The following is a 27,373-nucleotide window of genomic DNA, read 5'->3' on the forward strand; positions in this document are numbered from 1 at the left end:
AAATATTCTTGTGAGAGGATTTTCAGATGGTCCAGATTTCATAACTGAAGCATTTTAAATAAATAAAACATGACACAATTCTTGAGATAAGCCAAAAGGTCCAGCAAAGGTTTCCCTTTCTGCTTTGATCAGCACGCATGCGCTCATTGTAATAATGCTGCCTTCGTGTGCTCTTTGGAGACTCCGACTGCAGAAGTTCAAAGTACATTGTCACGCTGACACTGAAATTTCACCAAAAAAAAAAAAAAAAAAGTCAGATGCGCATTTTTTTCCTCATCTAATCTATATCAAAGAGTCTCAGACCCTACTGATTTCCTGTGTAACCTACTAGAGTGGATCAAATACTTTTACCGGGTAAATTCAAGTGCGTTGTGACAATGTGTTTTCGGTTGGTTAATTGCTATATCATTATTGTCCTTGAATGAAATTATATGCTTTTACATGTATATGATTAATTAAAATTTCTATATTTATTCTAGTGGTGTTAAATTGTCAGCTTTGAATATAATATTAGACCCAATTTACATCAGGGGAGTCTGAGACAGAAAAATCCTATTATCGTTGGAATGGATTTCATAAAAAAATAATTTTAAGCTCATACATTTCTAACACAGTGAAACCACACATCACACTGGATAAGTGTATTATATTTTTTGTAATTTCGTAACATTTATGCCCACACTATGGTTCGTTCAACCTTTAAACTTAGAAGATTCCGATAGCACGCGAATGCAGCACAAACAGCAACACATTCCCAGCGCGAGAGCAGAGCACAGAGAAGGATTGAGATCAAGCTAAATACACGAGCGCATTGTTACCTGGTTAAACAAGCCGAGGACGGCAACCACCGCCGTTAAAGTCAACGGTTGGATAAGGCGAGAAAAAAAAAGAAGTTTTCGTCAGGAAAACACAATTAAAGTGAGTTTTTAAGCAGCTGAGAGGATTTAAAAAGTGAGCACGAGACGTGAGTGGGACCGTGGCAGATGTAAAATGACATCGATGTAAAGGGATTAAACAGCGGGGATGTTAGCATAATGAAAACAATACCCACTTAGTAGGGAGTGACTTCAGAGCCGACAGGAATGGCTTGATTTGTCCCCGGGAGAGCGGTGGGACAACACTGACAGAGGCACTCATGTTCCTGTGGAAGAGGAAGAAAGTTTGCTGCGCTTTATTCGGATACAAATCTACTTTTTGAGCGGCATTAACTGTTTCTCTACTCGGTGGCAGAGCCTGCCTGTTTAGGTGTCGGCTCAGAACTTGTCCACAATGTCTAAACCCGTGGTAAAGAAAAACCACTGGACCTCCAGAATAAACGAGTGCATCGTTTCCAAGGATGCCCGTGGTGACTTGAATGTGTCGCTGCGCGGCGGCGCGGAGAATGGAGAGTTCGCATATATTGGACAAGTTAGCGAGGAACTTGTGGTTTACAAAAGTGGAAAATTAAATGAAGGGGAGCTGCTGTTGGAAGTGGAGAACCTCTCGATTTCGGGATTACCTTTGTATGACGTCCAGACAGTGATAAAGAACTGCAAAGGCTCCGTCAGGTTGAAAACTGTCAGACAAGGTAAGGACTGAAACCCAGCAAAACTCCTCTTTAACTTCTGTTCTTAACTATGGAAATGTGAACCTTTTGTCCACTGATGGAAGCACGCAGGTCAGTTGGGCATACGTCACATGTGGCAATTATTCAGAATTAACAAAGATTAAGCCAAACTATTTCTAGTAATAGTTCTACTTATAATCGCAGTAGGCTAAATATAAGGAAATTAATTCATGCTAGGTTGAATGTACGTTTATGGAAAGGCAAAGTCTGTGGCAGACTTCATGACGTCACGACATTGTGTGGTTACACCTGTCGAGCAGAGGCCATGTCAAATTGACTGGTTTCTGAATGGGGTTTGTCGTCTTCGTTCATATTTTTCAGAGAAAATGCCACCTGTCAGGTGTAGGAACTTCGGGGCAGCACAGGGTCACTTATCTCGTCTCTCCAGCTTCCCTTTTGTTCTGGTTTTTGACCAACACTTTTACCTGAAGCCATTTGTGTTTGTTTGCTGCATTCCCATCACGTTTCATGCGGGCCCAACACCTGAAGGAATCAAACAGGTGCCATTTATCTCATTAGAGAATTAAGCTAACCTAATTACGCTAGGTCTTAATTCCTCTGTTCCTCTAAGTGTGCTGAAGGACTCTGGGTGATGCCATATTACCCTCAGTTTTGAGTAACACTTAAAAAATGACAATAATCATGGCTCTCAGGTGGGCTTAGTATGTTTGGTCTGTGGAGCAAGGCCCCCAGTAGGAGGGCATAAGGGGAGAGCTCTCTGGGGCCCTGCCAAACTGAGGGGCTATGGAGGTCAGCAAAGCCATGGTCTATTATAATTTTAGGGTGTTACATATATCTATCTATCTATCTATCTATCTATCTATCTATCTATCTATATATATATATATATATATATTTTTTTTTTTTTTAAACCTGAATAATAACCTTATTAAAGCAACAAATACTTTTTATGCATTTGTGAACCAATTTTCTTAAAATAAAAGGAACTCAATTGTGTTAAAAATGAAAAGGTTGTGAAATGGGATTTTAAAAATTTGCAGAAATGTGTTAAAAGTAGCAAAAATGGGTTCAAAGTGGCAGAAACATGCACACAGAGTGATAAAAGGGGATAAGAGTGGCAATAACGTCTTTAAAGTGGCAGAAATGGGTTTGAAAAGGTGATTAAAATGGATGAATACCTGGGAAAATTGTTCAACAGAGGCAAAAATTAGGCAAGAAGTGTTGAAAACAAGAATTAGAAATAATAACATGGGTTAACTGTGGCAATAATGGCTTAAAAGTGCCAGAAATAGTCAGGAAAAGTGGTGATATGGGATTTAAAAGTAGCAAAAAAATGTGTTTAAAGTGTCAGAAATTGGCTTGAAGAGGACATAAATAAGTGAAAAAGTGGCAAAAGTAGGGGCTTGGCAAAAAACAGACGTAAGTGGTACAAGCGGTAAACAGTGGCAATAATGGCTCAAAGGTGGCAGAAATGTGAAGAAAAAGTGTTTAAATGGGATTATAAAGGGGCAATAATGCCTCTAGAGTGGCATAAATGGATGGAAATGTTAGTGAAATGGGATTAAAAAGTGAAAAAAAAATGGCCAACAGAGGAAAGAAATAGGCAGAAATGAGTTAAAATGAGCAAAAATGGGCTTAATAAATAGTGAAATGCAGTTAGAATTGGCAAAGTGGGCATAAAAAGTGGTGAAAAGGGGTTAGTAGTGGCAAAAATGGGTTAACGGGGGCATAGATGGAAAGTAGCAAGCACATGTTTAGAAGTGGCAAAAACAGGCAGAAAAAGTGGTTAATATGGTCTAAGAGTAACAAAAACAGTTTAAAAGTGGAAGAGACTGGCAGAAAAGGAGATGTAGTTGGATAAAAAGTGGCAAAAAATGTTTTAAAAGTTGCAAAAAATGACCAAAGAAGTGATAAAAGGGGGTTAAAATGTGGCAAAATTGGTGTAAAGTGTCAAAAATGGGAGCAAATTCTGCAAAACTGATGAAAAGTGGCAAAAATAGTGGCAAAATTGGTGGGGAAAGAGGTTTAAAATTGCAGGAATAAATGATTTCAACATCAGAGCCCAGTATAGTTGACACACTTTTCAGCTTTAAAATGAGGTAACTGTAAGCCAGGACGCTAGCACCAAAGCTACTAATAAAACACACATGCATTAATACAGTCAATAAATCATAGCTGGGGAGGGCCCATTTTCTGGGTTCATCAGGGGCCCAGCAGACTCTGTGAGCAGGCCTTGCTTTGGAGTATCTGTTGAGTTCCCAAACAGGCCAGACTGGCAACACTCCCTAGCACCTAGGAACATCAGGACACCTAGCATAAGCCTGGACATCAGACCAGTGTGGCCTGTCTGGCTCGCTCACGGTCAGCTTGACTCAGCAGAGGCCTTGCAGTTTGACACTGAGCCTCTGTGACAGGCTCCCAGCGTGGAGAAACAGACCGCTGAAGGGATGCTCAGAGCCAGCCTGGGCACACTGACTTCCTGTAGAGATAGACAAAAGAACAGCAACTCTTCAAGGACAATTTCACATATTTATAACCTGCGAACGCTGGCAGCTATATTGGCAAAGCCTGCTCAGAAGTGGCACCGGGCTTTTTAAAGGTTGCTACATTATGCAGAAATTAACATCAGAATATTCCCGCAGTACACATTATGTGCCACTGCATAATGATGGGAATAGGCTAAGTCACTTTGGCACTCACATGAATGAATGCATTATTCTACCTTCTACAGTACATTTGTAGAACAAAAACACACCATGAAAAGCCAGGAAATCTTTGATAAATGAAGGAAAAAACCTTAAACTAAACATTGAAATTTCCTGTAGGGATGAGATCCTCAAGGCTAATGGAAAACATGGTCCAGCTCTGACAATAACCAGAGGTCTACCTGAGGCCAACCCCGTCTCTTCCTCGGTTTGATTTGTTTACACTAGAGCTGAGCCCTTTCATGCTGTGAAGTGAACACACAAACATAAGCGGATATCACTGATTAGTTCCTGTTTGTTCACGCACTGCACTTCTGGTATGGATTTAAATGTGTCAGCTTTATGGCCACCTGTAGGGAAGATGAGTCATATTTTTCCAAAGTAACTCAACATATAGCAACCTAAAAGTCACATAGTTGGAAGCCATTTCATATTTAGACACATAAGTATGGGGGGAAATAGCAACAAACTAAAGTTTAAAGGCTCTGCACACAGGTGTTTTTACTTGTCTAATTAAACCTCTGATTAAATAGAAGATGGGTAGGGCTAGGCTCGTGATGCAACATCCTAAAAGTTGCTAGCTTAATAGCAGACTTTTGAATCTGTTTAAAAATATCTTACTCAAAAAAAGGATGAAAAGTGCTTTTGGCAACAAACTATGATGATGGCTGTTCTAGTTAAGTGTTCCAATGACTTAAGAACACTTTTGTAGTTGGAGGTTCCTTTTTGGTTACTTAGCATTTGCACACTGCTGCACTTTACCCAGCAGATATGGAAGTTTTCATCCTGATCAATTCTTTCAACCCCAGTTTCTAAATGTGAGACTACAGATCTCCAGCATCCAGAGAAGTGGTATCAGAAAAACAAACAATAGAAGGCTGTAGTATTGAGCCCTACAACCCAGGAGTAATTCACCTTTTCAGCACTTCCAGTCTATCAGTTTTGAATGAGTTTTTTCTTTTACCCATCTTCTTTTTTTAAGGTAATAATGGGTAATAAATGGGCAATAATGTCTGCGGTAAACACAATTTTTTGATGGCTTAAAATACATCTGAAAGAGCTCCACTTGTGACTTTTGAAGTTTCCTACAGGAGGTGTTTTTTTAAATAAGTCATAACTAGGACTACAGAGGTACAACAGTTATCATTTCTGAGGGCTGATACCAATACTGGTCATTAGTGATTCATGAGACTGATAACCGATATTTGCATTAATTTGGATGTACTGTACCTCATTTGGAAAACGTCAAGTTGCATTATCAGAAAATATGAAGGGAAAATAAACAATTTAGCCCTAGGTCTATCAGCATGGCACAGAGCAGCAGAGTTCTAGCAGGAACAATGGAAGCAATGCCATCATTCACTTTCAGTGGTACCCAGGCTTAAGTGCTGATTGGCTAGTGCTGGGACATCTAGCCAATCAGTTTGTGATGTGTAAAGGACATTTGGTGAAGGGTGAAAATAAAGCCAGAGGGGAAGACACTTTGCAGTAGAACCAAAGAAATACACTTTTTTATTTATTAATTTTCTGAATTAAAAATTATAAAATGAAATGCTGATACGTATAATGGGCAAAATGCCAAATACCCACCTCAGTAATTGGCCAGGACTATAGTCAGTCTAGCCCCTTGTACAGAGTTTGTTGGGGACATTCATGTAAACTCATTTACTAGCCCACCTTTACCTTAAAGTGGTGGGTGGTAGGTGAACCCCCAGCTCAAAGCTAACTCCGCCCACTTCAGTAAGTCAAAAAATGCACAGAAATGGAGCGGTTTGGTACTGAGAGGAGGGAGGGGAAAAGGACGGGGTTGGGTTTTTCAGATGAGGCGGGAGTGACACAGAGAGAGTCCTGCAGCACTGCTGCCTCAGAGTGATCTTTTGAGATGGAGGATTTTTCCTCTCCAGAGTCCTCTGAAGCAGGCTGTAGTGTGCTGGTGGGCCCTCATGGTTCTGAGCACTACCTGTTTGGGCCGTTGGCTCCTGCACTAGCATTACTAAAGTCAGAGCTCTCAAGGCCGAAGAAGTGCAGGAGAGGATGGGAGTGGTTTCTGAATGGTAAACTCAGTTAGAGGCATTAACATTCTACCGTTTATGTACAGTTTGTGACGTAGAAACCTGCGGATGGTAGACTTCTACGTCACATAAGCCACGCCTTTTCAGAAAAGATTTTTTAAAGCTGATGCCCGTTTGAGCTAATTTAAAGCCATAAAATGCAGATTTTTATCAGTTTGGTGCAAATGTCAGAAATAACACCATCACTGGTGTGTTTTATCGTAGTTCAGTCAGATACCTCAGTATAAAGATGAAAAAAAGATTTAGTGTGTTCACTACTTCTTTAATGTGTGTTTTGTGCCAAAATACTCTGACTTAAACTCTGCAATTCCTTGGTCACACTAAGTGGAATCTTAGTGGTGGAGATGCTAAAGTCAGTCAACAGTGGTGTCTATCCTTTAAAGCCTACTGTTTGCTTTTTTAATGTGGCCTATTGTGATTATGCCTCAGGAATTATGGTGTAAGTGCCATGAAGATATTTTTTCTACTAAGGTTATTTTCAGCTATAATCCAAAGACCTAGAAGCCTTTTTTCAGTGAAACCCATACAATGCTTACTTCTGTGTTGACCTATGAAAATACAACATCCCAGCAGCACTGGTTCAACCATACAACATTTGATTTTTCCAGATTTCTCAATTTGCCCAGTTTAGGTTTTTGCAAGCCAAGTATTGTTGTTGAGTTTTTGGTTTGTACCAAACCGTTGCAGGCAGATTGCCATTTGTAGGATGCAGGTTCAATGCAGCAGGAAGTAGTGCAGGGGTTAAAGTGCCAAGGTGTGGATTTCTTCTTCATTGTTTGCCTGTTGTTGGTGCTGGATTTAGAAACATTACCTAAGTTCCTTCTGTTGTAGAGCTTGTAAACAGGAAACAACTGGTCACTTTATTTTGAGCTCATGTTTAGGGTGTTGGGGTGCGAGTGTGAATTCAGAAATTCAAAATTGAGTTTATGAAACATCTGCCAGTGTTGATTTTGCACCCCTACCCTCCCTGTAGTTTGTAATGACTTCAGACAATAGCAGGAAACTCTCTCCTCACTTTGGACCAATCAAAAGTCTCAGGGCACTCAGCTCCCTCTGCTTTTTTTCTTCTGGATCCATCTGGGGATGTCGGGTGTCATCGGCGTACAACATCACATGATCAGATTCCATTTCAAGTTTTTAATAATTCAAGCTGTCTGGGAATTTCCCCTCCCTAATCAACCTTAATTGGGAAAATATGCTTGGCAACAAGGGCCATCTGTAAAATCAGAGTGACCTAATTCTACCCAGAGCTTGTGCCATTTTCTCACTTTAATCAAGTGAGAAGTGTGGAGAGGTAATGCCGCAGTGTCTCAGCTCTCTGATTCTCACCATGCTGCAGTTCACTGCCAGCTGCTTAATAAGACATGTTGGTTTATGTTAGGTCAGGAACTTCAGCACTCCATTCAGACCTGTGAGCACACACACGCACACAGTCTTTCACACACAAACAGGGGCTTTTCTCTGAGCTGATAAGCGGCTCTTACCAGTTCTACTGCAGAGATTGTAATGTTTGCTTTGGGTATCGGTGAAAAAGTACAACATACAAACGCATATTCACAGTAGGACACATAGCTCATGCGCTGCTGGGGGGCCTAAGCCATGATAAGTCCACTTCACTGTGTATTGATCGTAGCGAGGCTGTAGGGAAATAACTGGATTATGTAATTAGGGCTATTACATACTAACACAGACATGCACTCTCACTCTTTACCCTTTTAAACATGCAGCCACTGACCCGGTGCTAATGCAGTTCAATACTCAGACACAAATGGGCTGTAATAACAAAGCCAATATGCTGTGTTTGCTAACATAAACTCACATTATGATAAGACGCATCAATCCGATAAACCGCAGAACTTCTTTGTAGATAATCTCCATAAGGAGATGATGACCTAGTGCTCCACATATGCAGACGTGATCACTGTGTAACACCACGGATAACACACACAGTGATGCACTAACACATGCTTTTACAGACACACAGTCACAACAGAGAGGATCCAGATTGAGAGCAGATTAGTGTCATACTCGTGCCCCATGCCCTCTCGTGTTAGTACGCTAATAATCAGGAAAGTTTTCATGTATGTGTTCTCCAGTAGACATAAAGATGACAGCTATTTCACACTAAATCTAAAAGTAAATCCTTGTTTTTACTTATGTATCTGAATGATATTTGCATATCTGTGAGTATGCAGATGATGCCCCTCTTTACAGATGGGAAAAAAACATGATAAAAACTACCCTCAGTCACAGGTAGAGGATTATGTCCTTGTTTTGCAGATTCAGCATTCAGTAGTTTGGAAAATGTGCTTGTAGAATAACTGAGACAAAAACAGAGATAAATAGCGTGAAAAAAAAAAGTGAAGAAGCAGACCTGCCAGGAATGTGGCATGTTTTGAAGTATTTGATTCAAAAGATGTATGAATAGCTTAACAAGCTAAGCTATGCTAAGCTAACTTGTTTAGCCATTCAAATGTTCATTTGTAAGTTAGCTAACCTGTTTTTTTTAAGCTATGCTTTCAAACTTGTCCCTTACAACTGTATTTCAAACTGCAAGGAGAGATGAGATGAGAGTTTTCACATAGCACCAGTCAGGTTTGGATGCCTTTTTTGATGATGTGAAACATTTAAGCGTGACAGATTTGCAAAAAACAAAATCAGGAACAGGGCAAATACTTTTTTACAGCATTGTATTCTGAAAATGTGTATGCATGAATGCATGTGTGGTTTCATAAATGAAAAATGTCACGATGGCCCAGAGTTCAGGTTTTCCCTGACAGGAAGTATGCTGTGTGTCGCTCGTCTTGGCAAACAGGATTTGCAGCTTGTGACCACACTCTCACACACACACATGAAATCTGAGTCCTCTTCACGTAAAACCAACTCTGTCAGACCAATCAGCAATTGAGAAAGTACGACTTCTGTGGAGTGTAATTCTTTCCAAGCCGCATTATATTACTGAGCTGGTGTGATGAACGAGGCCTTACTCGCCATAAATTCATAGAAGCAGAAAATATTCTCCCTTTCATTCGGCAGAGCAGGTTGCAAACTGGAGCTCCCCTGCTTAAATTTACAACACTTTGTTACTGCTGAAACTCTAAACCCTGGCTGTACTACAGTGTGTGTGTGTATTTTTGGCAGGGATTGCATATGGAAGTGTTTATTTCCTTTCTCTCAGCAGGATGTTGGACACCCCTCCTTGCTCTAAAACTGTTCCCTCCACCTTTGTGTTCCCTGACAGCGGTGGAACGACTTCACTTCCTCCCTCGTAGCCCGGCTTTGGGAAAGATCTCTGGCTTCAATTTCAGGGTGTGTGTTTATATCTGTGTGAGCGAGGAGGATAGGAGGGTGAGATAGGAGTCACATGTGCACTGTGTAAGCATCTTGCCTACTTTGATCAGAGTTTGTGTTTGCTGGAGCTCAGCTTTAAGCCTTGGCATTTAAATACATTGGAGGGCCACTCAGTTACCAACTAATAGACCATGAAACGCTGTCTCACTCATGCAGCCCTTTATGTAATCCTTCTAAAGTACTACATATGCACATGTGCCCTGTCTCTTTCCTTGTTTGTTGAAGAATTTTTCTTTCTTTTCCTGATTAGCTCAAGTGTAGTCTGTTGTATTGAATGTGAATGCAAATTGGTCACACTTGGCACTTTGTGTTACACACTCTGTCAGAGGAAGAGAAAGGATGGCTAATTTATGGTGGTAAGTTAGGTTCAACTGGAAAGGCAGCCAGGCTCTTCTCCTTGTTTCCCTTTGATGAATGCTCTTATCTGGTGTCCTAAAATTGTATATGTGCATGGTAAAGAAGTTTATATTTCTCTAGGATATGCATAGGAAAGGAGACAAATTGAATACTAAGAAACATCACGTTTGCCAGATAATTCACTAGTTAAACAGCTGTTGACATTCTGAGTATTTGTTGTCTCATGACATTATGAGACACATTTCTGGATAAAGTTTATATATTCACACTGGAAATAAAAGCATCTGCATAAATGTAAACGGCAGATGTTGTATTTATAGCTGTTACAGCACTTACTTAGGTTCCAATATAATCTCTCAACACTCTCTCTTCTCTGTGGTCAGTTCTTGAGGACTGGTACACCAGAGTCGTATAACTAGCTTTCTTGGTTTTTTTTGGTTTTTTTTCCATCTGTCAAACCATAAAAATGCTGAGCTTCTTACAAGTGTCAGGACACACAGGAAAATTAAAGCCTGAGCTTAAAATCAGGCTGCTTCGGTTTAAGGTAACAGTTAACTTAGGCAACATGTGGGATGAGTTGACATATCTACTCAAAAGGCCCACACTTATTCCCACACTGTCAATCCAGCTGCTCTGTTAGCATAATCCCTCAGCTGGGAGGAACCATGACGCTCAGCGCTGGTGACATTCAACTATCTCTGAGCAGGTGAACATCTTTGTTGTGGTTTTAATAAGAGATCCTGAAAAATATGTGAAGTATCAGTAATCTTCAACTTATTTTCAAAGTTTATTAATAATGTTCACATTAAATGAAGTAGATCCACCCTATTTATAACATAAGCAGAATGTAACCTCTCTTCCAGAAATGGCAACCACTTTTGATTTAGATGAAATAAAAATGAGACAAATCAACAACTAGGAGCTAAACTAAACTTTTATGGGTTTTAATTCACATTAACAGCAGTTAGATAGGTCAACAAAGTATATTTAGAACAAAAAAGTGTACAGCGTCTGTAAAAAGTATTCACTGCCTTGGATAATTAACCCTTTTATTGATTTAGTCATGGTCAATAAAATTTGGCTTTTTTGACAAAAAAATACAGAAACCTCTTTAATGTCAAGGTGAAAACAGATTTCTAAAAGTGAAGCCAATTAAATTAAAATATGTAAGGTCAAATAAGTGACTGTACAAAATATTCATCCCCTTTAAGTCAGTATAGATTAATCTTTGGCTGCAGTCTCAGAACTGAGTCTGTGTGGATAGGACTCAATCAGGCTTGCACATGAGGACACTGCAGTTTTACTCCATTCGTCTCGTTGGGATCAGGCAAGAACAACTCTTTCCTAGTCTAGCTACACATTATCTATTGGATTGAGGTCTGGGCTTTGACTTGGTTGCTCCAGAAACTCACCTGGTTGTCTTTAAACCATGTCTGTGTAGCTTTTACTGTGTGCTTCAGGTCAATGTATTGCTGGGAAGTCAATCTTCTCCCAAGTCATAGTTCTCTTGCAGACTGAAGAAGATTGTCCTTCATTTTTTAATATTTTGCCGCATTCATTTTACCATCCATCTTTGCAAGCCTTCCAGGGACGGTTGCTGAGAAGCATCCCCACAACAGCAACAGTAAACCTTCACTCAGCAGCTCATCTGTATGATTATAGAATATCAAGTGACACAAAAGGAGAGGGATATTATTTGAAAATACTTACTGCAGATGAATGCTGTCAAAAGAGATGAGGCAAAAAGTACATATAGAAAGAGGCTGGGTAGAATGGCCATCACCCTAAATACAAATAAAGTACGTCAACACCCTGCTGCTGGCATGCACCTTCCATCAGATGTGATTACTTGTTGCCAAATGGCTGATTGTAGCTGTAGGTAGCTGTCAGTGTTGGCCTGAATTTAAAACTTCAAAGGACACTGGGCTTGGTGATTGCCATTCTTTAAAGAACAAGAAGTCATAAAAAAGCTCACTGTACTGGCGTAAAGACCTCACTGCCAATCGACGATTTGAGGATGTCTGGGTCGAATGGACGGAATTATAAATGCACATTACAGGTAACGTCATTGCACATATAAGTAATCCACAAATGTGGCATTTCTTTGCTATAAACAGTGGTCCTGTTATTTTCCCATGTACCCCCAGTGGGCAACATCTGTTTTTGAGATATGAGATTGTGCACAAGTGCAACCCCAAAAAAAAAAAAAAACTGCAGTTCCACAAATAACCACTTGAGGCAGGTGCCAAAAAAGCAAGAAATACCCATTAAGTACCATATTAAAATGCTACATTCTTTAACACTAGAAATCCACATGTCTACAGCCCTTGTATGAAAAGATCTTGGGATCTTTAGGTCATTTCTTTATCATTGAAAACTATTGAGGATTTTCTGCAATTACATTTTTTTGCTTGGGTCTAAACACCTACCTCAACTCAACCTCTTTGCTTGTAACTACTCTGACTGAAAGTTAGGTCTTCAAATATGGCTGTTTTTGGGCTCATAGCACTGCTTCAGAAACGAATGGGTTATTGTATTTGTAAGCTGGTATGTTGGTTATATCGACCCTTTGCTGCCACTCATCATATTCCTTGATTAATGTGTTTTATCTATGATGAGCCAAGCTAGTGGTTCAAACGTCACTAAACAAAGGTGTTGGTGAGTCCGTGTTTGAGCACAGTTTTAAAAACATTTCAACAAAGGTGTTACGTTACAATAGGGGTGGAGTTGCTTAAAGAACATAGATTTTCATATCTAGAGCCTTTCCTCGTTGATAATCCAGTTCAGTAGCTCAGTGGTGACATGCTTCACCAGGACACTGCCCTGCAGTCACACCAGATTTATCTGACATATAACTGCGAGCTTTGACAGTGTGTTTGCAGTGGCGGTTTTGTCCTGCTCTGCTATGTCAGGAATGAGTTAATATCCCTCTAATGCTTATAGATCACAGTAGTGATGTGTCTACACACATATGTGTTGATTTCTGTGCCAGACAGGCTGGCACAGCCAAGTCTTTCTGCCAGCTCTGCTGCTGTTAAACTCAGTGGCTTTCCCTGCAGCCGCCATGGCAAGGAGGCAAAATGATGGAATTGGTAGTGGCTGTGGGCATCATTAATAAGGTTAAGTCTAGAGCTAGTAGACAGGAATAAGAAAAATGCCACTAGGCTCTTCAGACACTGAAGTTTTTATAAGTTTTTAAATTTGTGATTCAGCATGAACCTCTGCAGAAAGTTACACATTAAGGACTTGTACATGTTTACTCCTTCTGTTTCTGTAACACTGTGTTGAACTATGTTTGATTTTATTCCACACAAGAAAGTCAAAAGACACTTGGAGGCTTACTTGGAGATAATTTTGTTGTTTTTTAAGCTAATCTTCAGCTTGTTATCTTTGTAGCTGAGATTGTGTCCAGAAAATCCATACTTTATCTCAGGGTCCTCAAGCCATAAATGCCTCTCTTCTCCATTCTGCTCCCTCCTTTTCTTTACCTTTAATTATGTTGTGGTTTAGGCCTTAGGGTCTGTTTACACAAATCCGTTTAATGTAAAGTCTTTGGGAAGCTTACACATGCACATTCATGTGCACACGCAGACAAAACAAGAGAGTATATACAGGTTTAGAGAATAGTCTAGCCCTGATTAAGAGGATTTAGCCACGAGTCTGTCTGTTGTCCGCAGCAGTGAGCGCACATTCACACACAGACGCTCACACAGGCTCAAAAACTCGTGTGGTCCTCCTCCACAACAATGCCTTGCTGAACCACTCAGCCTCAGTCCTCTTCCTCCTCCTCTTCCTCCTCCTCCTCCTCCTCATCTTTCCTCGCTCTATTCATCTGGCCCGCTCTCTTTATCTCTCCCCTCTCAAGTCCTTGTCTATTCTCTCCACTCTCATTGTGGTCTGAATATGGGAACAGTGACTGGTCTCATTAAGGGGCAGCTGACTCTGTGACCGAGTCCCCCACCATGTCCTTTTCCTGCATAAGTCTCCCAAAGAAAAGAATGGTCCAGCAGGTCACTAAACAGCAGTTATGGATGACAGCAAAGCATTAAAGACTTCTCTATGTGGGTGGTGGTAGCTGGAAGGGGAGAGTGTGGGATTATGGGTAGGAGAAATCATCTGAATAAGATTTAAAATGACAAAGAAATGTGTTTAGTGTGTTGTAGTTTTTGTGGATACACCTTCCTTGTTTGTGTTCTTCCTCAAATAATGTACTTAAGTGACTAGAAAAATCAATTCTGTAGTGAACGGTGAAAATATCCTCCCATTGTTGAGCTCCCGTTAGGAGTTTATAGCTAGATATGGACAGACTGAAATCAGTGCTGATGCCTTGATGTGACCTACAAAAACTAAAGAGACTATCATCAGCATAAATGTTTTACTTTTTAAAGTTTTTATCAATAATATCAGTAAGTATTGATGCTGGATAGCTGTGACAGTGCTCTGAAAAGCCTTTTTTTAATTGTCATGGCAAATATTCTTAATGAGTGATGGAAATGCATGTCTTGAAAAAATCAGGGACACTACTGAGACATAAACAGAGCTAGGACCTCAACTTGCCAAATTTTCACTACATTTATGCTTGTTGACACTATGTTTATAAACCATTCAACCTCTGTTATTTTTATAATACATGTACAATGTTGAATGTACCTGAAAATGTTACAAAACCTGACCCACTTAAATCACAGAGGCTTCCAGTTAGGCAAATACTGACATTTCAAAATAGTGCTGGGTGATATGGCCTAAAAGTAATTGCAACATATTTTTACGCATATCGTGATACACACAATACATTAAGAGTGTAAAGGTATGTGTATTCGTACCATACCGATTCGGTACGGGCCTCTCAGTACGGTACAGATGCGTACCGAACAAATACATGTGGAATGAAGCTCACATAGAGACAGAAAACCAGAGCACAACTCACTGTCACACTGCCCTGGCAACCACACAACCACAGCAAACGCCAGCATCAACCTGAATATTCCAAGATAAAAGAGTCCTGTTTAGGAACACTTTGTTGCCCAGTAAAATACAACAGTGGACAAAGACAACAACAACAGCGCTGACTTTATTCAGCAGCTGTGTCACTGACAGCACATCGTCCAGTGGACCAATCAAAGCATTTGAAAAGGCTCCACTCAAACAAGAACATCACTGTAACGAGGAGGGACAACAGAAAGTCTCACCAGCCAGTTATGAATTTCCTATTCTTTAAGATAGTTTTTATTTTAACAATGGTGCTCTGGCTCTGTGAATCAAATTAATTTGACCTTCAACGATCAGCCTCGGAGGAGGGGGGAGAGAGGATTCCTTCAGGTCCCGTTGGTTAAAAAAGTAATCCAGTGCAGAAGTCCGTGTTGAAATCAGCAGGATAGACGCTAATTTGCATACTTAACAAGCTAATGCATGTTTGTATGATGATGCATTCAAGTTGGCTGGGAAATTTAGTGTTAAAAGAATGGGTATAAATATGTCAATATATCAATTAAAAAAACCCCAGTAAATTAAAAAAAAAATTTTTATTTATTAATATTTGTAATCACTGAAGAACTTTTGGAAGGAGGTCACAGCATTATCTATAATTTAAATGTCATTTATTCAGCTTATTTATTTTGATACAATTTAGTTTAGAAATAAAAAAAAAAAATGTTTATCCGTTTCAATTTCCTGTACCGTTACACTCCTACAATACATATTGCAGCATTTTGAAAACTCCTCTGAATTGGGTTATAAATGTTTTTTTCAATGTGTATGCAGAATGGGTAAGATCAATATGCAGTTTAATTTAGCACACTTTTTTATTTTGAGAAGACTTCACACACAAGCTAAAAAAGGAAACAAATCATAAATGAATCTTACAGTCTTTTATTGTATATGGAAAGTTATAAGATGTTTTTTCTGTTATGTTTACTATCAGTGATTATAAAAATGATTATTTTTGTCCTCAATAAGGGTGAAGCAGACCTACACAAAACCTCACCAATCACAAGATTCAGCTGATGGCCAAAACTCTGCAGTCTATGTAACCTTTAATAAGCCAGGTTAGTCCCATTGAGATCAGAGATCTCTTTTTCAAGGGAGACCTGGCCAAGAACAGCAGCAACAAACAGTTACAACAACCAGTGCACTCGAACTCATGCAGTACACAATAGATGTTGACAACAATAATAAATCATCAGTTTAAACAGTGGCATTTGGAGATTTGGGTTCAAGAGTTTTCACTAAGGACTTAAAAACATTCAGTATAAAATCAGGCTGCAGATTGTTCCAAGAAAAAGGGGCAGAGTAGTTTGTAGTTTACAGCAAAAAATTCCTACCCAGGTAAATCGTACTTTTAATTGAGTGTCTTCATGAGATTTTTAAATCCCGGCTTTTCACTAACACTTACCAGGGCCATGTCTTTGGTGATGTATTGTGTTACTGCCGCCATAATCTTGGCATAATATTTTACAAGTGACCACATTTTGTTTGTCGTCTTCATTTTTTAAACAATACAAACACCTGCCAGATGATTGATCCGGTGCAGTTTCCTTTTGGCCGTCTCTTAACACCGCCATCTTGCCTTGGTGGTTGGTTTACTTTCTCCCTTCCCTGGTGATACAAGAATGTGCATGTGCCGATGAGAGTGTCTGGATTGGCGAGGGAGTGGGCTGTCTGCTGTATGAGAGAGGCATTTGGAGACAGTGGGAGACATGAAATGACTGATGGATGCATGCTGACAGCTCAAAACTTCCATTTGATTTATACTGGATGGTCACAATATAGTCATTTTATTCATCTTTATTCATCATAAAGTTTTAGCTCGGTAATTTTCACACCAAATCTTTTCCCCTCAGAAACTGATGTATGAACCCCCAGTGAATTTCTCCAGGCAATGACCAATGAAGTTACTGCTGCTCATAAAATGTTTCACTGTTTTCACTTTTGTTCTGCAGAGTATGAGAACAGACTTTTAGGTCTGCATGAAAATCAGAAAAGCTTAATGTAGATAATAGATTGTGGTTATTCTGGCTTCATTAAACTGGTTTTAAAGCATGGCTGTTGTACTCAGGTCTCCATACAGTTAGTTAAACTTTATACCTGTGTTGAGTATTCCCATAAAGGTATGCCCCTGCTGTGCTGTCACTTAAAATAACTTGATGAGCAATGTTTATGTAAACAGTGAGTTCACTGTTCGTGTAGATTTCCCATCTGGAAATATCCGCCTGTGTGATAGTGGCCAGCTCTGCGGCAGCCTTGATGAAGAAAGCATGTGTGTGTCCTGCAGTTAGCTTGAAACCCTCCTGGACACCACATGGCTTCAGTAATCTCCTCTGATGACAGGGGAGATATGGTCGTGTCATCGGCGTTGCAGGTGGCCTCTTGGTGCTGATGGGTGCTCTGTAATGACCGGTTAAGGGCCGAGTGACACGGTGTCTTACAGCTATCGCCCCGATCTGATGTCCCCATGTCAGACTGCGAGGGTCTGCAGGATGACTGTGCATCAGCTGTGCCTTGTGTTTCCCCTGAAGCTGTGCAGTGGCTGCATGATTACATCACCATAGGCTTCTTTACTTTTTTCTTAGCGTCCATTGTTTTATACTCAACATCAGAAGTAGTGCACTCATTTGTGTTGTCAGTGCATAAATAAATGAGCTTGATGCCAAAATAAGGAGTGGAGCTATGTGTTTTATTTATTTTTGTTCTTTAGAGTATTTAAAAGCCCAAAAATAATCTTAGAAATACATGTGTATAAAAGATTGGCATGTTTGTGCCAGTAACAAACCACATATGAATGAGAACAAGGGCAGGGTGCTGCTGATGGGAAGGAAACACTAATTAAGGATCAGCCTCGAATTAAAGCCTTTTATTGATCACAAAGTTACTTCTGAAAATGCTTTAGGGTCTAAAAATAAAGAGTAAAGGCAGACCTAGTAGTACTTAATCACTATTTCCTCAATAACAGGTCAGTACGTGAATCCATTATCAGTGAAGGTGGGACATGGTTGGGCCACAGCCCAAACTAAGGCACACAGTACAATACTAATTGTTTGATGGCCAAAATAACACCCATTTTTTAAAATATTTTATCTCTCCCTAGAGTATTTGTTTGAAACAGGCCTGTGAAAGCTGCTTTAACTGTCTTTCATGGACAATGGTGGCAGAAATGCTTATCCACTGTGGTTTTCTGATTGTGGAACATTATGAGCACCTAAAGGTAAGAACACCTACAATAGAAGGACTCTGTCCTCATTTTTCTCTGACAGAAGCAGTCCATACTCTCATCATTTACTGTACATGCTTCACTAATCCAGCTCTGTGAGGCAAATGTGACAGCCTACTGATAGAATCTTAATTAGACAAGCAGAGACTAATTAGCAAAGACAGGAAAAGGATTGAGTCTTAATTAAGAGGTCACTGGTGTCCATCTTCTCTCTTCACTCTTGGCACCTGTCACAGATGTTCACATCTCCTCTCCTGAAGTAAAGCTTGTTTACGTGACAACTTCACCACTTTCTGTATGTGGGTGTGAGCAACGCAACCACCTTAAATCTGTTCTTTAACTTCCCTAAGTTCCTTTTACATAATCAAAACACATTAAAGTACAATACATTGTACATCTTTTTCTCTAAAGCAACATCCCAATGACAAAACTTAACATTTGAGTTTTTCCCTTGATCATCCAAGAATTTGTACTGAATATAACACAAGTCTACTTACTTCTGCGACTTATTCAACACCTTGAATCCATTTTAGCAATCTGCTGAAAGCACAGAGGCCCAATTGCCCCCCTGTATGTATGATTTTGTCAGGACTGTTTAATATTCAAAAACTCAGTCATCTTAATCTAACTCTTGGGCTTTGAGTTTTGTTATTGTTTCAGTGGAAACATTTTTTGGGGATATATATTTTATGATGCCTCCTTCCTTTTATCTCTGATCTTATATAGACTTTAAACCACCAAATGCTTCTGTAACCAACTTGAATTGCTTCCTCACGCTGCAGTGAGCAAATGTTATGAGACAGACAGGCTGGCTTTAAACTCAGTTTTTAATATTTAAAGCGGGAACACCCATTTCTCACATAAATGTTGTAAACAAGTTCTGAAGCCAGCTACTCTAGACTTTGTTGTGGTAATTAAAGCAAAACAGAGGCCTCGCAAAAATTAAAATCCACATACAGCAAGGGCTATTCAGAAAGGCTGCACTATAAAACTAGGGCAGGTCTGTGTACATTTGGTAACCCTGATGTATCTGAATCACATTTGCCCCTCCAAAGTGTGAAAAGCTGCATGCTCATATGGATCAATAAATAGATATAAAAGTGGAGACTGGGGCTGCCCACAGAGACTGTGGGCCCAGAGAATGGCCCCTCCATCAGTACTAGTGTGCTAGCATCCTGGCTTAGAGTTATTTTATTTGGGACCTGAAAAGTGTGCTAAACTATAGCTTGGTTCTGATGTTGGAATGATTTATTTGTTGGACTTGTTCATCCCTTTTCAACACAATTTCTGCCACTTTTTGCTCCTCCTTCTTGCCACTGTTTACCCATTTTTGCTGTTTGTTGCCCTTTTGTGCCTCTTTTTTGCCTCTTATGCCCATTGTTGTCACTTTATGCCAATTTTTGACAGTTTTGACATGTGTTTTTTTTTTTTACCATGTTTAACCCTTTTTTTTGCTGTTTTTGACCTTTCATACCACTTTCTGCAACTGTTTTGCAACTTTAAGCTCATTTGCCACTACTTTTGCCACCTTCATCCCATTTTGACACAGTTTTTATACTTTCATTCCACTTTTTGTCCTTTTCTTAAACTTTAACCCACTCTTGAAGCATTATTGTCCTTTTTTGACACTATTAACCCTGTATTGTGGCTTTTCCCCTATGTTTGCCACTTTTCGCCCATGATTGCCACTTAGTTTTGCTAATTTTAAACCCTTTTGGAACTTTTTGGCCATTTGTGCCACTTTGCTAGTATTACTGCTTTTCCCTAATTTTTACTGGATTTCGCCCATGTTTGCCACTTTTCCATCCAACTTTGTTGTCTCTTTTCACCGATATGTAATCATTCTTCATTAAAGTTGTCTCAGTTTTTTCTACTTTATTTTCTGACATTCTGACATTTGTGCACATCACGGCTTAGCTTTGAAGTCTGACATTAGTTTCCTGATGATTAAGTTCAGTGTGCACATCCACTTTGTTAATCACCAGTAAAGAGGTTATTCTGTTTTAAGGAAAGGAGTGCACATTTTGAAAAAGGCTTTATTTGTACTATATCAAAAAACAAAACAAAAAAAAACAAAAACATTTTTGTTGCTTTGATAGGGGTAGCTGTTAATCAGGTTAAAAATAAAATGTGGTTACCACAGCTTGACTTTACAGCAGTACTACAATCAAATCAATTTGGCATTATGAGTCAAAATAATCATAACTGGATACTTTTTCAAACTTGTTCAACTCTAATTTAATCTGTCTGACAACATGTTGATTATCATAATAATAATGATGATGATAATGGTTCATTACTGTGTGTGTTGAAAAATACATAAGATGAGGAGCTGAAAGAATCATTGCATATTAAGTTGATTGCAATATTGGGGAAAAAAAAATCAGTAGTACTGCAGTACTGAAAATTTGGACAACTTGTGTTGATTCTGAACAACATTTCTGTAGGCTTGTGGACCATGTGTCACTACCAATAGTCACTCAGTGTAAAAAGCTTAATCTGAACCCTGTATGGAAACAGTGCCATACGGCAGGATTATGACTTGACACAGACCCTCCAGGCCTTGTCATCAGGCCTGTATTTTAAGTTTTTCTAATGACTGATCAGCAGCACACTGACTGGCTGTCACTGGGCTCATTAGAGGCTTTGTGAAGCTGAGATTTACCACACATAGCACAATGCTATTACTGTTAATGCTTTTGCAAAGCTTTCATGTGGCCATCATGGGATTTTTTTAACTGTGTTTTGGGTCAAGTGAGCAGGATTGTGCAGGCTGGGCCTGAATTCCATTTGTCACGACAGGTTAATGTCTAGCTAATACCACTTTAGAAACACAAAAAGGCTTGTATATTCTGATGTGAATCCTGTCCATGCCTTGAGGGCAATGATTTTCCTTCAGTTTAGGATCCCTTACTAGCTCTGTCTCTCAAACACGCATACACTCACCATTGCTCCATTACATCCTGTACTGATCAGGAATGCTCTGTTTACATAGCTGGAGCCGGCCTGGATCCGTATTTTAGCCTCTTAGGTGTCTGCTGTTTTTCACTGACAGTTATTTTATAGATCCCGGTGTGGCTCACACTTGCACAAATACTGCTGCACCTTGCTTTATACTATCCTCTGTGTGCCGGATTTATTGCAGGAAACAATGGATAGAGTCTATGAGACAAGCATAGTAATAAATACAGTTGTCAAAATTATAACAATACTTTAAGATTTAACAGTAAACATTCTAAAGCTTCCTGTACTTAAAGCTTTTTCCCCTCTATGGTTCATCTTCTGTATGCGGTAGAGGTAAGATGTGCTTGTAATTCTGCAGAAAGCCTTCAAATTAAATTGTGTGCTGCAAATGAGGGTCACTGATTGTCCAACAGATTTCATTCACCTGCCTGCTTGTGCAATTGCATCCTCTTAGCCCAGCCATCTGCATCATTTTAACAGCAATGTGCAACATTGGCATGCCTTTTAGACTCTCTCTCTTTCTCTCTCTCTGTCAGACCTCCCTCCATCTCTGATGTTCCCACTCAATGAAGCCTGTCGTTTAAATGACAGTTCCTTTTACAGCTGATTTATCGCTCCAATCTATGAAGCACATTGAGAATCACCTATTTGTTAAAACCTCATTGTAGCAAGTATACAGGAGATTGCCAGCGTGCACACAAGTCCCTCCATGACCTCAAGCTCTACTGGGCTCCAAAGCTCATAAATTAGACAAGAAATCTAATTTCCCTGTGGGGCTCTTAGGATTTGAGCGCTCACAGACACACTGTTTCTTTTCAGGCTGGTTGATTTTCATTCTTCTTGATGTAAATGGACTGATAAAGGGACATTTGGAGCTAGATTATGCTCCACTTGTTTGCTGAGTCACTGTGGACGAACAGTACTTTTTTTTTCCCCTGTCACTGTGACTGTGTGCTTTTTTGGCAGAGCACATGACAGTTGTCTCCTCTACACTGGCCTGGAGATACTGCTGTTGTGAGAGAGAGTTTATTACAAGTGTTGCATTGTGTTGCTTTATAGACACTTGAGGGTCAGAGAAAGAACGACACACTTGGAACAGTTTTATCACAGAAAACAGCTGGAAAACCAGAGTGGGAATGGCAGCGATAAGGAGAGTCATTTTCAACACTGTCTTGTTTTACTGAGCTCTGCTGTTGAGCTCTTGTCTCCCCTTAAAGGGACTTTTTTGTTGTTGTTCAGCGTTTTGTTTTGATGCTTTCTCTCTGTCGCAGGCTCTCTGTCATTCCCACTGCAGTTTTCTTCATCCACTGCGTTGCATTTGTGAGGACGTTCTTTGTTATTGCTGATGTTCAGAGGTGTAAAATTGTCCAAAGTTTTGATTCTTCATTAATTTTTGATTCCACCTTGTAAATGATAGTCTCTATTATTTTAGTGTCAGTAGAAACAAGAAGCACTGATATTTTTCTACAAACTGCAACGAGTGAAAGAGTAGGAATGTTAAATGTCACAATGTTTTGTATGTGAGCAGTTTGGAGTGTTATTTATTTGATTTTTCTAGAATTGTATAAAACTTTAAATTGTGGTATCAAAGCAACTGTAATTTAGAGTTGAAGTAATACTGGGACACTACAAGACGACTGTCTGAGAAGTGTCTGTGTTATAAAACGAAGCAGGGGTGTGTTTCATTCCCAACGTTCAAAAATAAACAAGCCATTAAGATGACTGATAGAATGTGGTGACTGAGCTAAGCACCAGCCTGACTCATGACATCCGCATCTTGAAGTTGAATATTACGTCATAGATTTGTTTGCTTTATCATTCACCGTCTCCAGCTCAACCATGAACCACAGGAAACCTCAAGTTTATCCTCTCAGTGAATCTCTCAGACACATTTAAATACACATTTAGGGTTGAATTATTCCATCGCCGCACTGTAAAGGAGACTGAACTTTATTTTCAGTTACTTTGTTATCAAAATTTCATCAAAGGGGATGGAATGAAAATGATGAAAAACCACAACTTGTCAAAAGTTTTACTCCCTGGACTCATCACAATGCCCTGATGTGTAAAGTCAGTCTCACTAATACTTTTTCAAGCATCATTATCTCTGTTGTATACAAACATGTATAGACTTGGTAAACAAACCATATCAAAGAAACTGTATTTTAGTTTCCTTGTGTATAAGAATAAAACAGGCATGTTTTTTTTTGGATGTTCTAGGACACAGCGTCATAGTTGATTGAATGCAAATGCCTGTGGTGAAGCTATCATGCATTGCTCTGGTTGATGTGTTAGTTTTAGAACAGCCTACATACAACTTTATCTCCATGTTATGGGTCAATGTATGGACAAAACATGCTTTGAGATGAGATGTGTTCATTGTGCTTATTTACATCCAGGTAAAAAAGCATGATGACAGTATGATAAGGTTGTAGAAATCCTTTAAACCTAATATTGATGTTGTACCATCATTTGACACCCCTCAATTGCCGTCCTTAGCGCATACTTACAGCAGCGCATCATTGGTCAAGCCCCCACCAGCCCCTGCTGGGACAGGTAATTGATACCATCGCTGAAAGTCCAACTGGGGTTTGCCTCCCTTGGGAATAGTGAAAAAAACAATAGGAGCTGTGGTATTTCACCATCAGGTGACACCTCCTACTTAATCTATGCCGCAAACAAATGATGGCACCAAATTTCTTTTACTGTGCTCTCAAACGGAGCTGCTACTACAGCAGCCGAGATGGACAAAAACAGCTGCTCTCTCAGGAAAACACTGTGCCAGCTGCAGCCCGACGCAACGGGAATAGAGCAATGGTGTAAAATGTCATGGCATGTCACATCCACGTGGTTTGGCCACTGCCAGTGTGGGTTTATTCATAGAAAATAGTCGTGGTGATTGTTTGGATGCGCGTCAGATGGCAGCAGTGGGTTTTGGGCTTTAGTTAACTAACTGGGATTAATCCAAAGCGTATTTGTGAATATCAGGGCCAATACTACTCAGACTCTGCCAACATATTCTCTCATGCTTGACCATGAAGACTGTCAACAGTTTGTCCATCAGGTGACTTCCTCCACCTCCAAATAAAAATGGAGTCAGGAATTATGGATTAGAGTTTACCAGCACTAAATGAATGCAATACAATAGATATCTGACTTACAATCATGCCACATTATTATTGGCCACTATTGATTCATCAGCACCTCCCTACTGCAAATTGATGCATACATTACAAAGCAGAACTTCTTATAGCTTGTTACATTTTAATGTTGCAAATTGACGGAAATTTAATGAACTATGGGCTAAAGCCTCAAGTTAAAGTAAAAGGCTGGCTTACTATTGATTGCAACATTCAATTTCCTGATTAAACAAGCATAAAACCTCCAAATTTGTGGACCTCCAGTCCAAAATTGACAAATAGCCTATAATAATCCCAAATTGACAGTAAAAGCAACATTATTATCTGGAGTCACACATTATGTGAAGTTGATCTTATTTTCAGTGTATTGCCCATTACTAAGATTTTAATGTCCTATCTCTACAGTCTCATATTCTTTGAACATTGTGTTTGAAAACCTCCCTGTTCACTCTGAAAGAATCTGAGCTCCAACGCTACCATCACATCTTCAAAGGAAGTAAAACAAATAGCTAACCTAAAGAATGAACACTCCACCCGTGCTGCCAGTGAGTCTGTGTTTATTAACTTCATGCAGTCTCAGCCGGTTCATTGTCCTGTTGGTAGGAATGGTTGGAATCCTATGGAGCCAGTCGGGGCTGTTTGGCTGTTTATCATCATAACGTCTCTGCTCTGCTGACGGTTAACAGCACAAGAACATGTCAGTGTCACATGTTCTTTATGAGTCATTTACAACTTAAGAGGAACAATCAGAAACAATTGATGATAGAAGCAATTGGTTTCTGTCCAATGATCTTTATATTGATTTATTTTTACAGCAACAAGAGCCAAAAGATGTGCTCTGCAGCTACTAAAGATCATTCCTGGTAAAGTGTGGATTTAAAGTTGCAAAAGGTTTAATTTCTTAATAGGGATGCAATTTGTCAGCAACTATGGCAGTCAGTTGTCTACATGTTAATGGTCATTTAATGAATCATCAATAGAGGAAAGCAGTCCTGTAAAGCTGCTTTCTGTTCCAGGGTGGATGTGTTTGTGTTTGTGTGGACACCTGTACTGATTGCTGATCCAGTTGGACAGGTTGGGGTGAAACTGCAGCATACCTTCGCTGCACCTGTCACCAGGCACTCTGGGCCGCGCTTGGTGGCAGATCGCATCATGAGGGCGGGATAAAGATCAGAGAGCAGAGGCTGCTGTGCTTCCAGGAAATGTAACAACACCCGTCCCACATGCATCTCTGTTTGTATTGCACCTTTGGGAAAATGCAAATTTCCAAAGGCCATGCAAACCTTGACATTTGAATGGTGTCACCCAGTTTAAGTGCGTCACTTGAGCTTTCTCAGACACTTAAAAAAACACAGATTTTATTCTCTTCACTGTGAGCACAGGCTGTCTTTACCCCGGTTAAATACCACAATTCAGCACTTTCTCTTTCCCTTCACTCTTATCCTCTGCCTCTGTTCATCTGCTGAGTGTAAACATGACGTCTGAGGTGATTGGTGTCAGGTGACCTTTGGGTTGTCGTGGCAACCGGGCCCTAAATCCCAAGGCGCCGGTCATCTCCAGGGGCTGGGCTGATTACTAAATAAAATCTACCCACACACACACACACATACACACACACACACACACACACACTCTCAGACTTAGAGGGCAGTAGATAAACAGTGGTGGGGAGACGAGAAGCTCTTAGTCTCATGATGTTGTGGGCAGATAACTTTGTTTAGCCGTCTGAGTACGGACAGACCACATTCCTGCTGTGCTACTGCACAGACAGAAAGGTACAACAGCGTTGTTGTCCGCATCTGGCTGAGGCTCAGTCCACTAAATATTTACTTTCAGACAGTATTTTGATAGTTGCTTTATCATAAAGAGTTTTAAAAGCAAAAATGCTCATTGTTGAATACACCTTTAATGCAGTTCTAAGCTTTTTCTTCTGTACTTTTGTTTAAAAAGTATAAACAAGACATTTAATGCCTCCAACAATAAATCTGCTATTCACAAAACACTCAAGTGCACTCAGCTATCCAAAAAGGAGTGTTTTCGCAGCTGTAAATACAAATGAGCCTGCCATAAATTATTTTACAGCCTTGCACTCCTTCAATCAGCAATTTTAAACCAATAAGAGCTTCTTTAGTCTTCTCAGCTGTGAAAATGAAGTTTAACACTAGAAAGGCAAGAATTCCAGACCATGAGAGGTCATTTTGACTGCTAGATTACTCTGAAGAAAGATACCTAATACAAACAAATTACAATCATTGTGTTGGGATACCATTTTTTTACATTAAATAACACAAAAATATAGATTTAAACTAATTCATAAAGAGATTTATGATTATTATTTTTCATTAAATACAGAAAACTGTAATCTTTCCATATCAAACACCTGCATATACATGGTGTTGGGCCAAAAAACTTGTACCTCCAATTTTTGGAAAAAAAAAAAAAAAAAAAAAATCATTATTTAATTTTTATCCTAAATCAGCTATCAAAATCATCTGTGAGTGGGTTTTAACACAGTTTAAAGCCATAAAAAGTGACTCAAAGATGCAGTTTATGACCATACAGTGTTTAGTGTTTTGGGTGTTTTAATTGAAAAATACAGCCGTTCTTCATTCACTGAAAAGAGGTGATTTTGGAGATACAAGGTTTTGGCCTGATGCCAGTGATTGGCATATTAATTCATCTAACGCTCTCAGAACAAGAAAATAACAACTCGTATTTAATTTAATGATAAAACTTTCAGTTTTGATCCCATTTTATGGCTAAAAAATATCAAAGTTTTATAAAATATTTATAAAAAATATGTACTTTGTGGGCTGAATTTTCATGTTCTAATCACTGAGAGTTTGGCGGGACTTTCCTGAGGAATACTGCAGTGCTGTTTCCACCTACTGTTACCAATTGTACCAATGTTTTCACCCTAACCAGCCATTTATATTGATTGCTTTTGTTGATATGATGTTAATTTGATGAGATCAAATCTTCACCCAGGAGAAATGTTAGCTTAGCTAAAG

At 39.5% G+C, this 27,373-nt stretch overlaps 1 protein-coding gene across 10 annotated transcripts in view; it reads left to right on the forward strand.

The window, feature by feature from the left end:
- Nucleotides 1-766: 766 nt before the first annotated feature.
- The window catches only part of magi1b (membrane associated guanylate kinase, WW and PDZ domain containing 1b), a 207,666-nt gene continuing 181,059 nt past the window's right edge, over nucleotides 767-27,373 (forward strand). For all 10 annotated transcript variants that reach the window (XM_041781197.1, XM_041781230.1, XM_041781212.1 and 7 more), the window contains exon 1: nucleotides 767-1,567. In XM_041781197.1, coding sequence (XP_041637131.1) covers nucleotides 1,270-1,567 — 298 coding nt within the window. In that variant the 5' untranslated portion in view covers nucleotides 767-1,269. The remainder of the gene's footprint in view (nucleotides 1,568-27,373) is intronic.

The sequence above is a fragment of the Cheilinus undulatus genome, linkage group 3 (genome assembly GCF_018320785.1).
Source record: "Cheilinus undulatus linkage group 3, ASM1832078v1, whole genome shotgun sequence".
Taxonomy (NCBI): domain Eukaryota; kingdom Metazoa; phylum Chordata; class Actinopteri; order Labriformes; family Labridae; genus Cheilinus; species Cheilinus undulatus.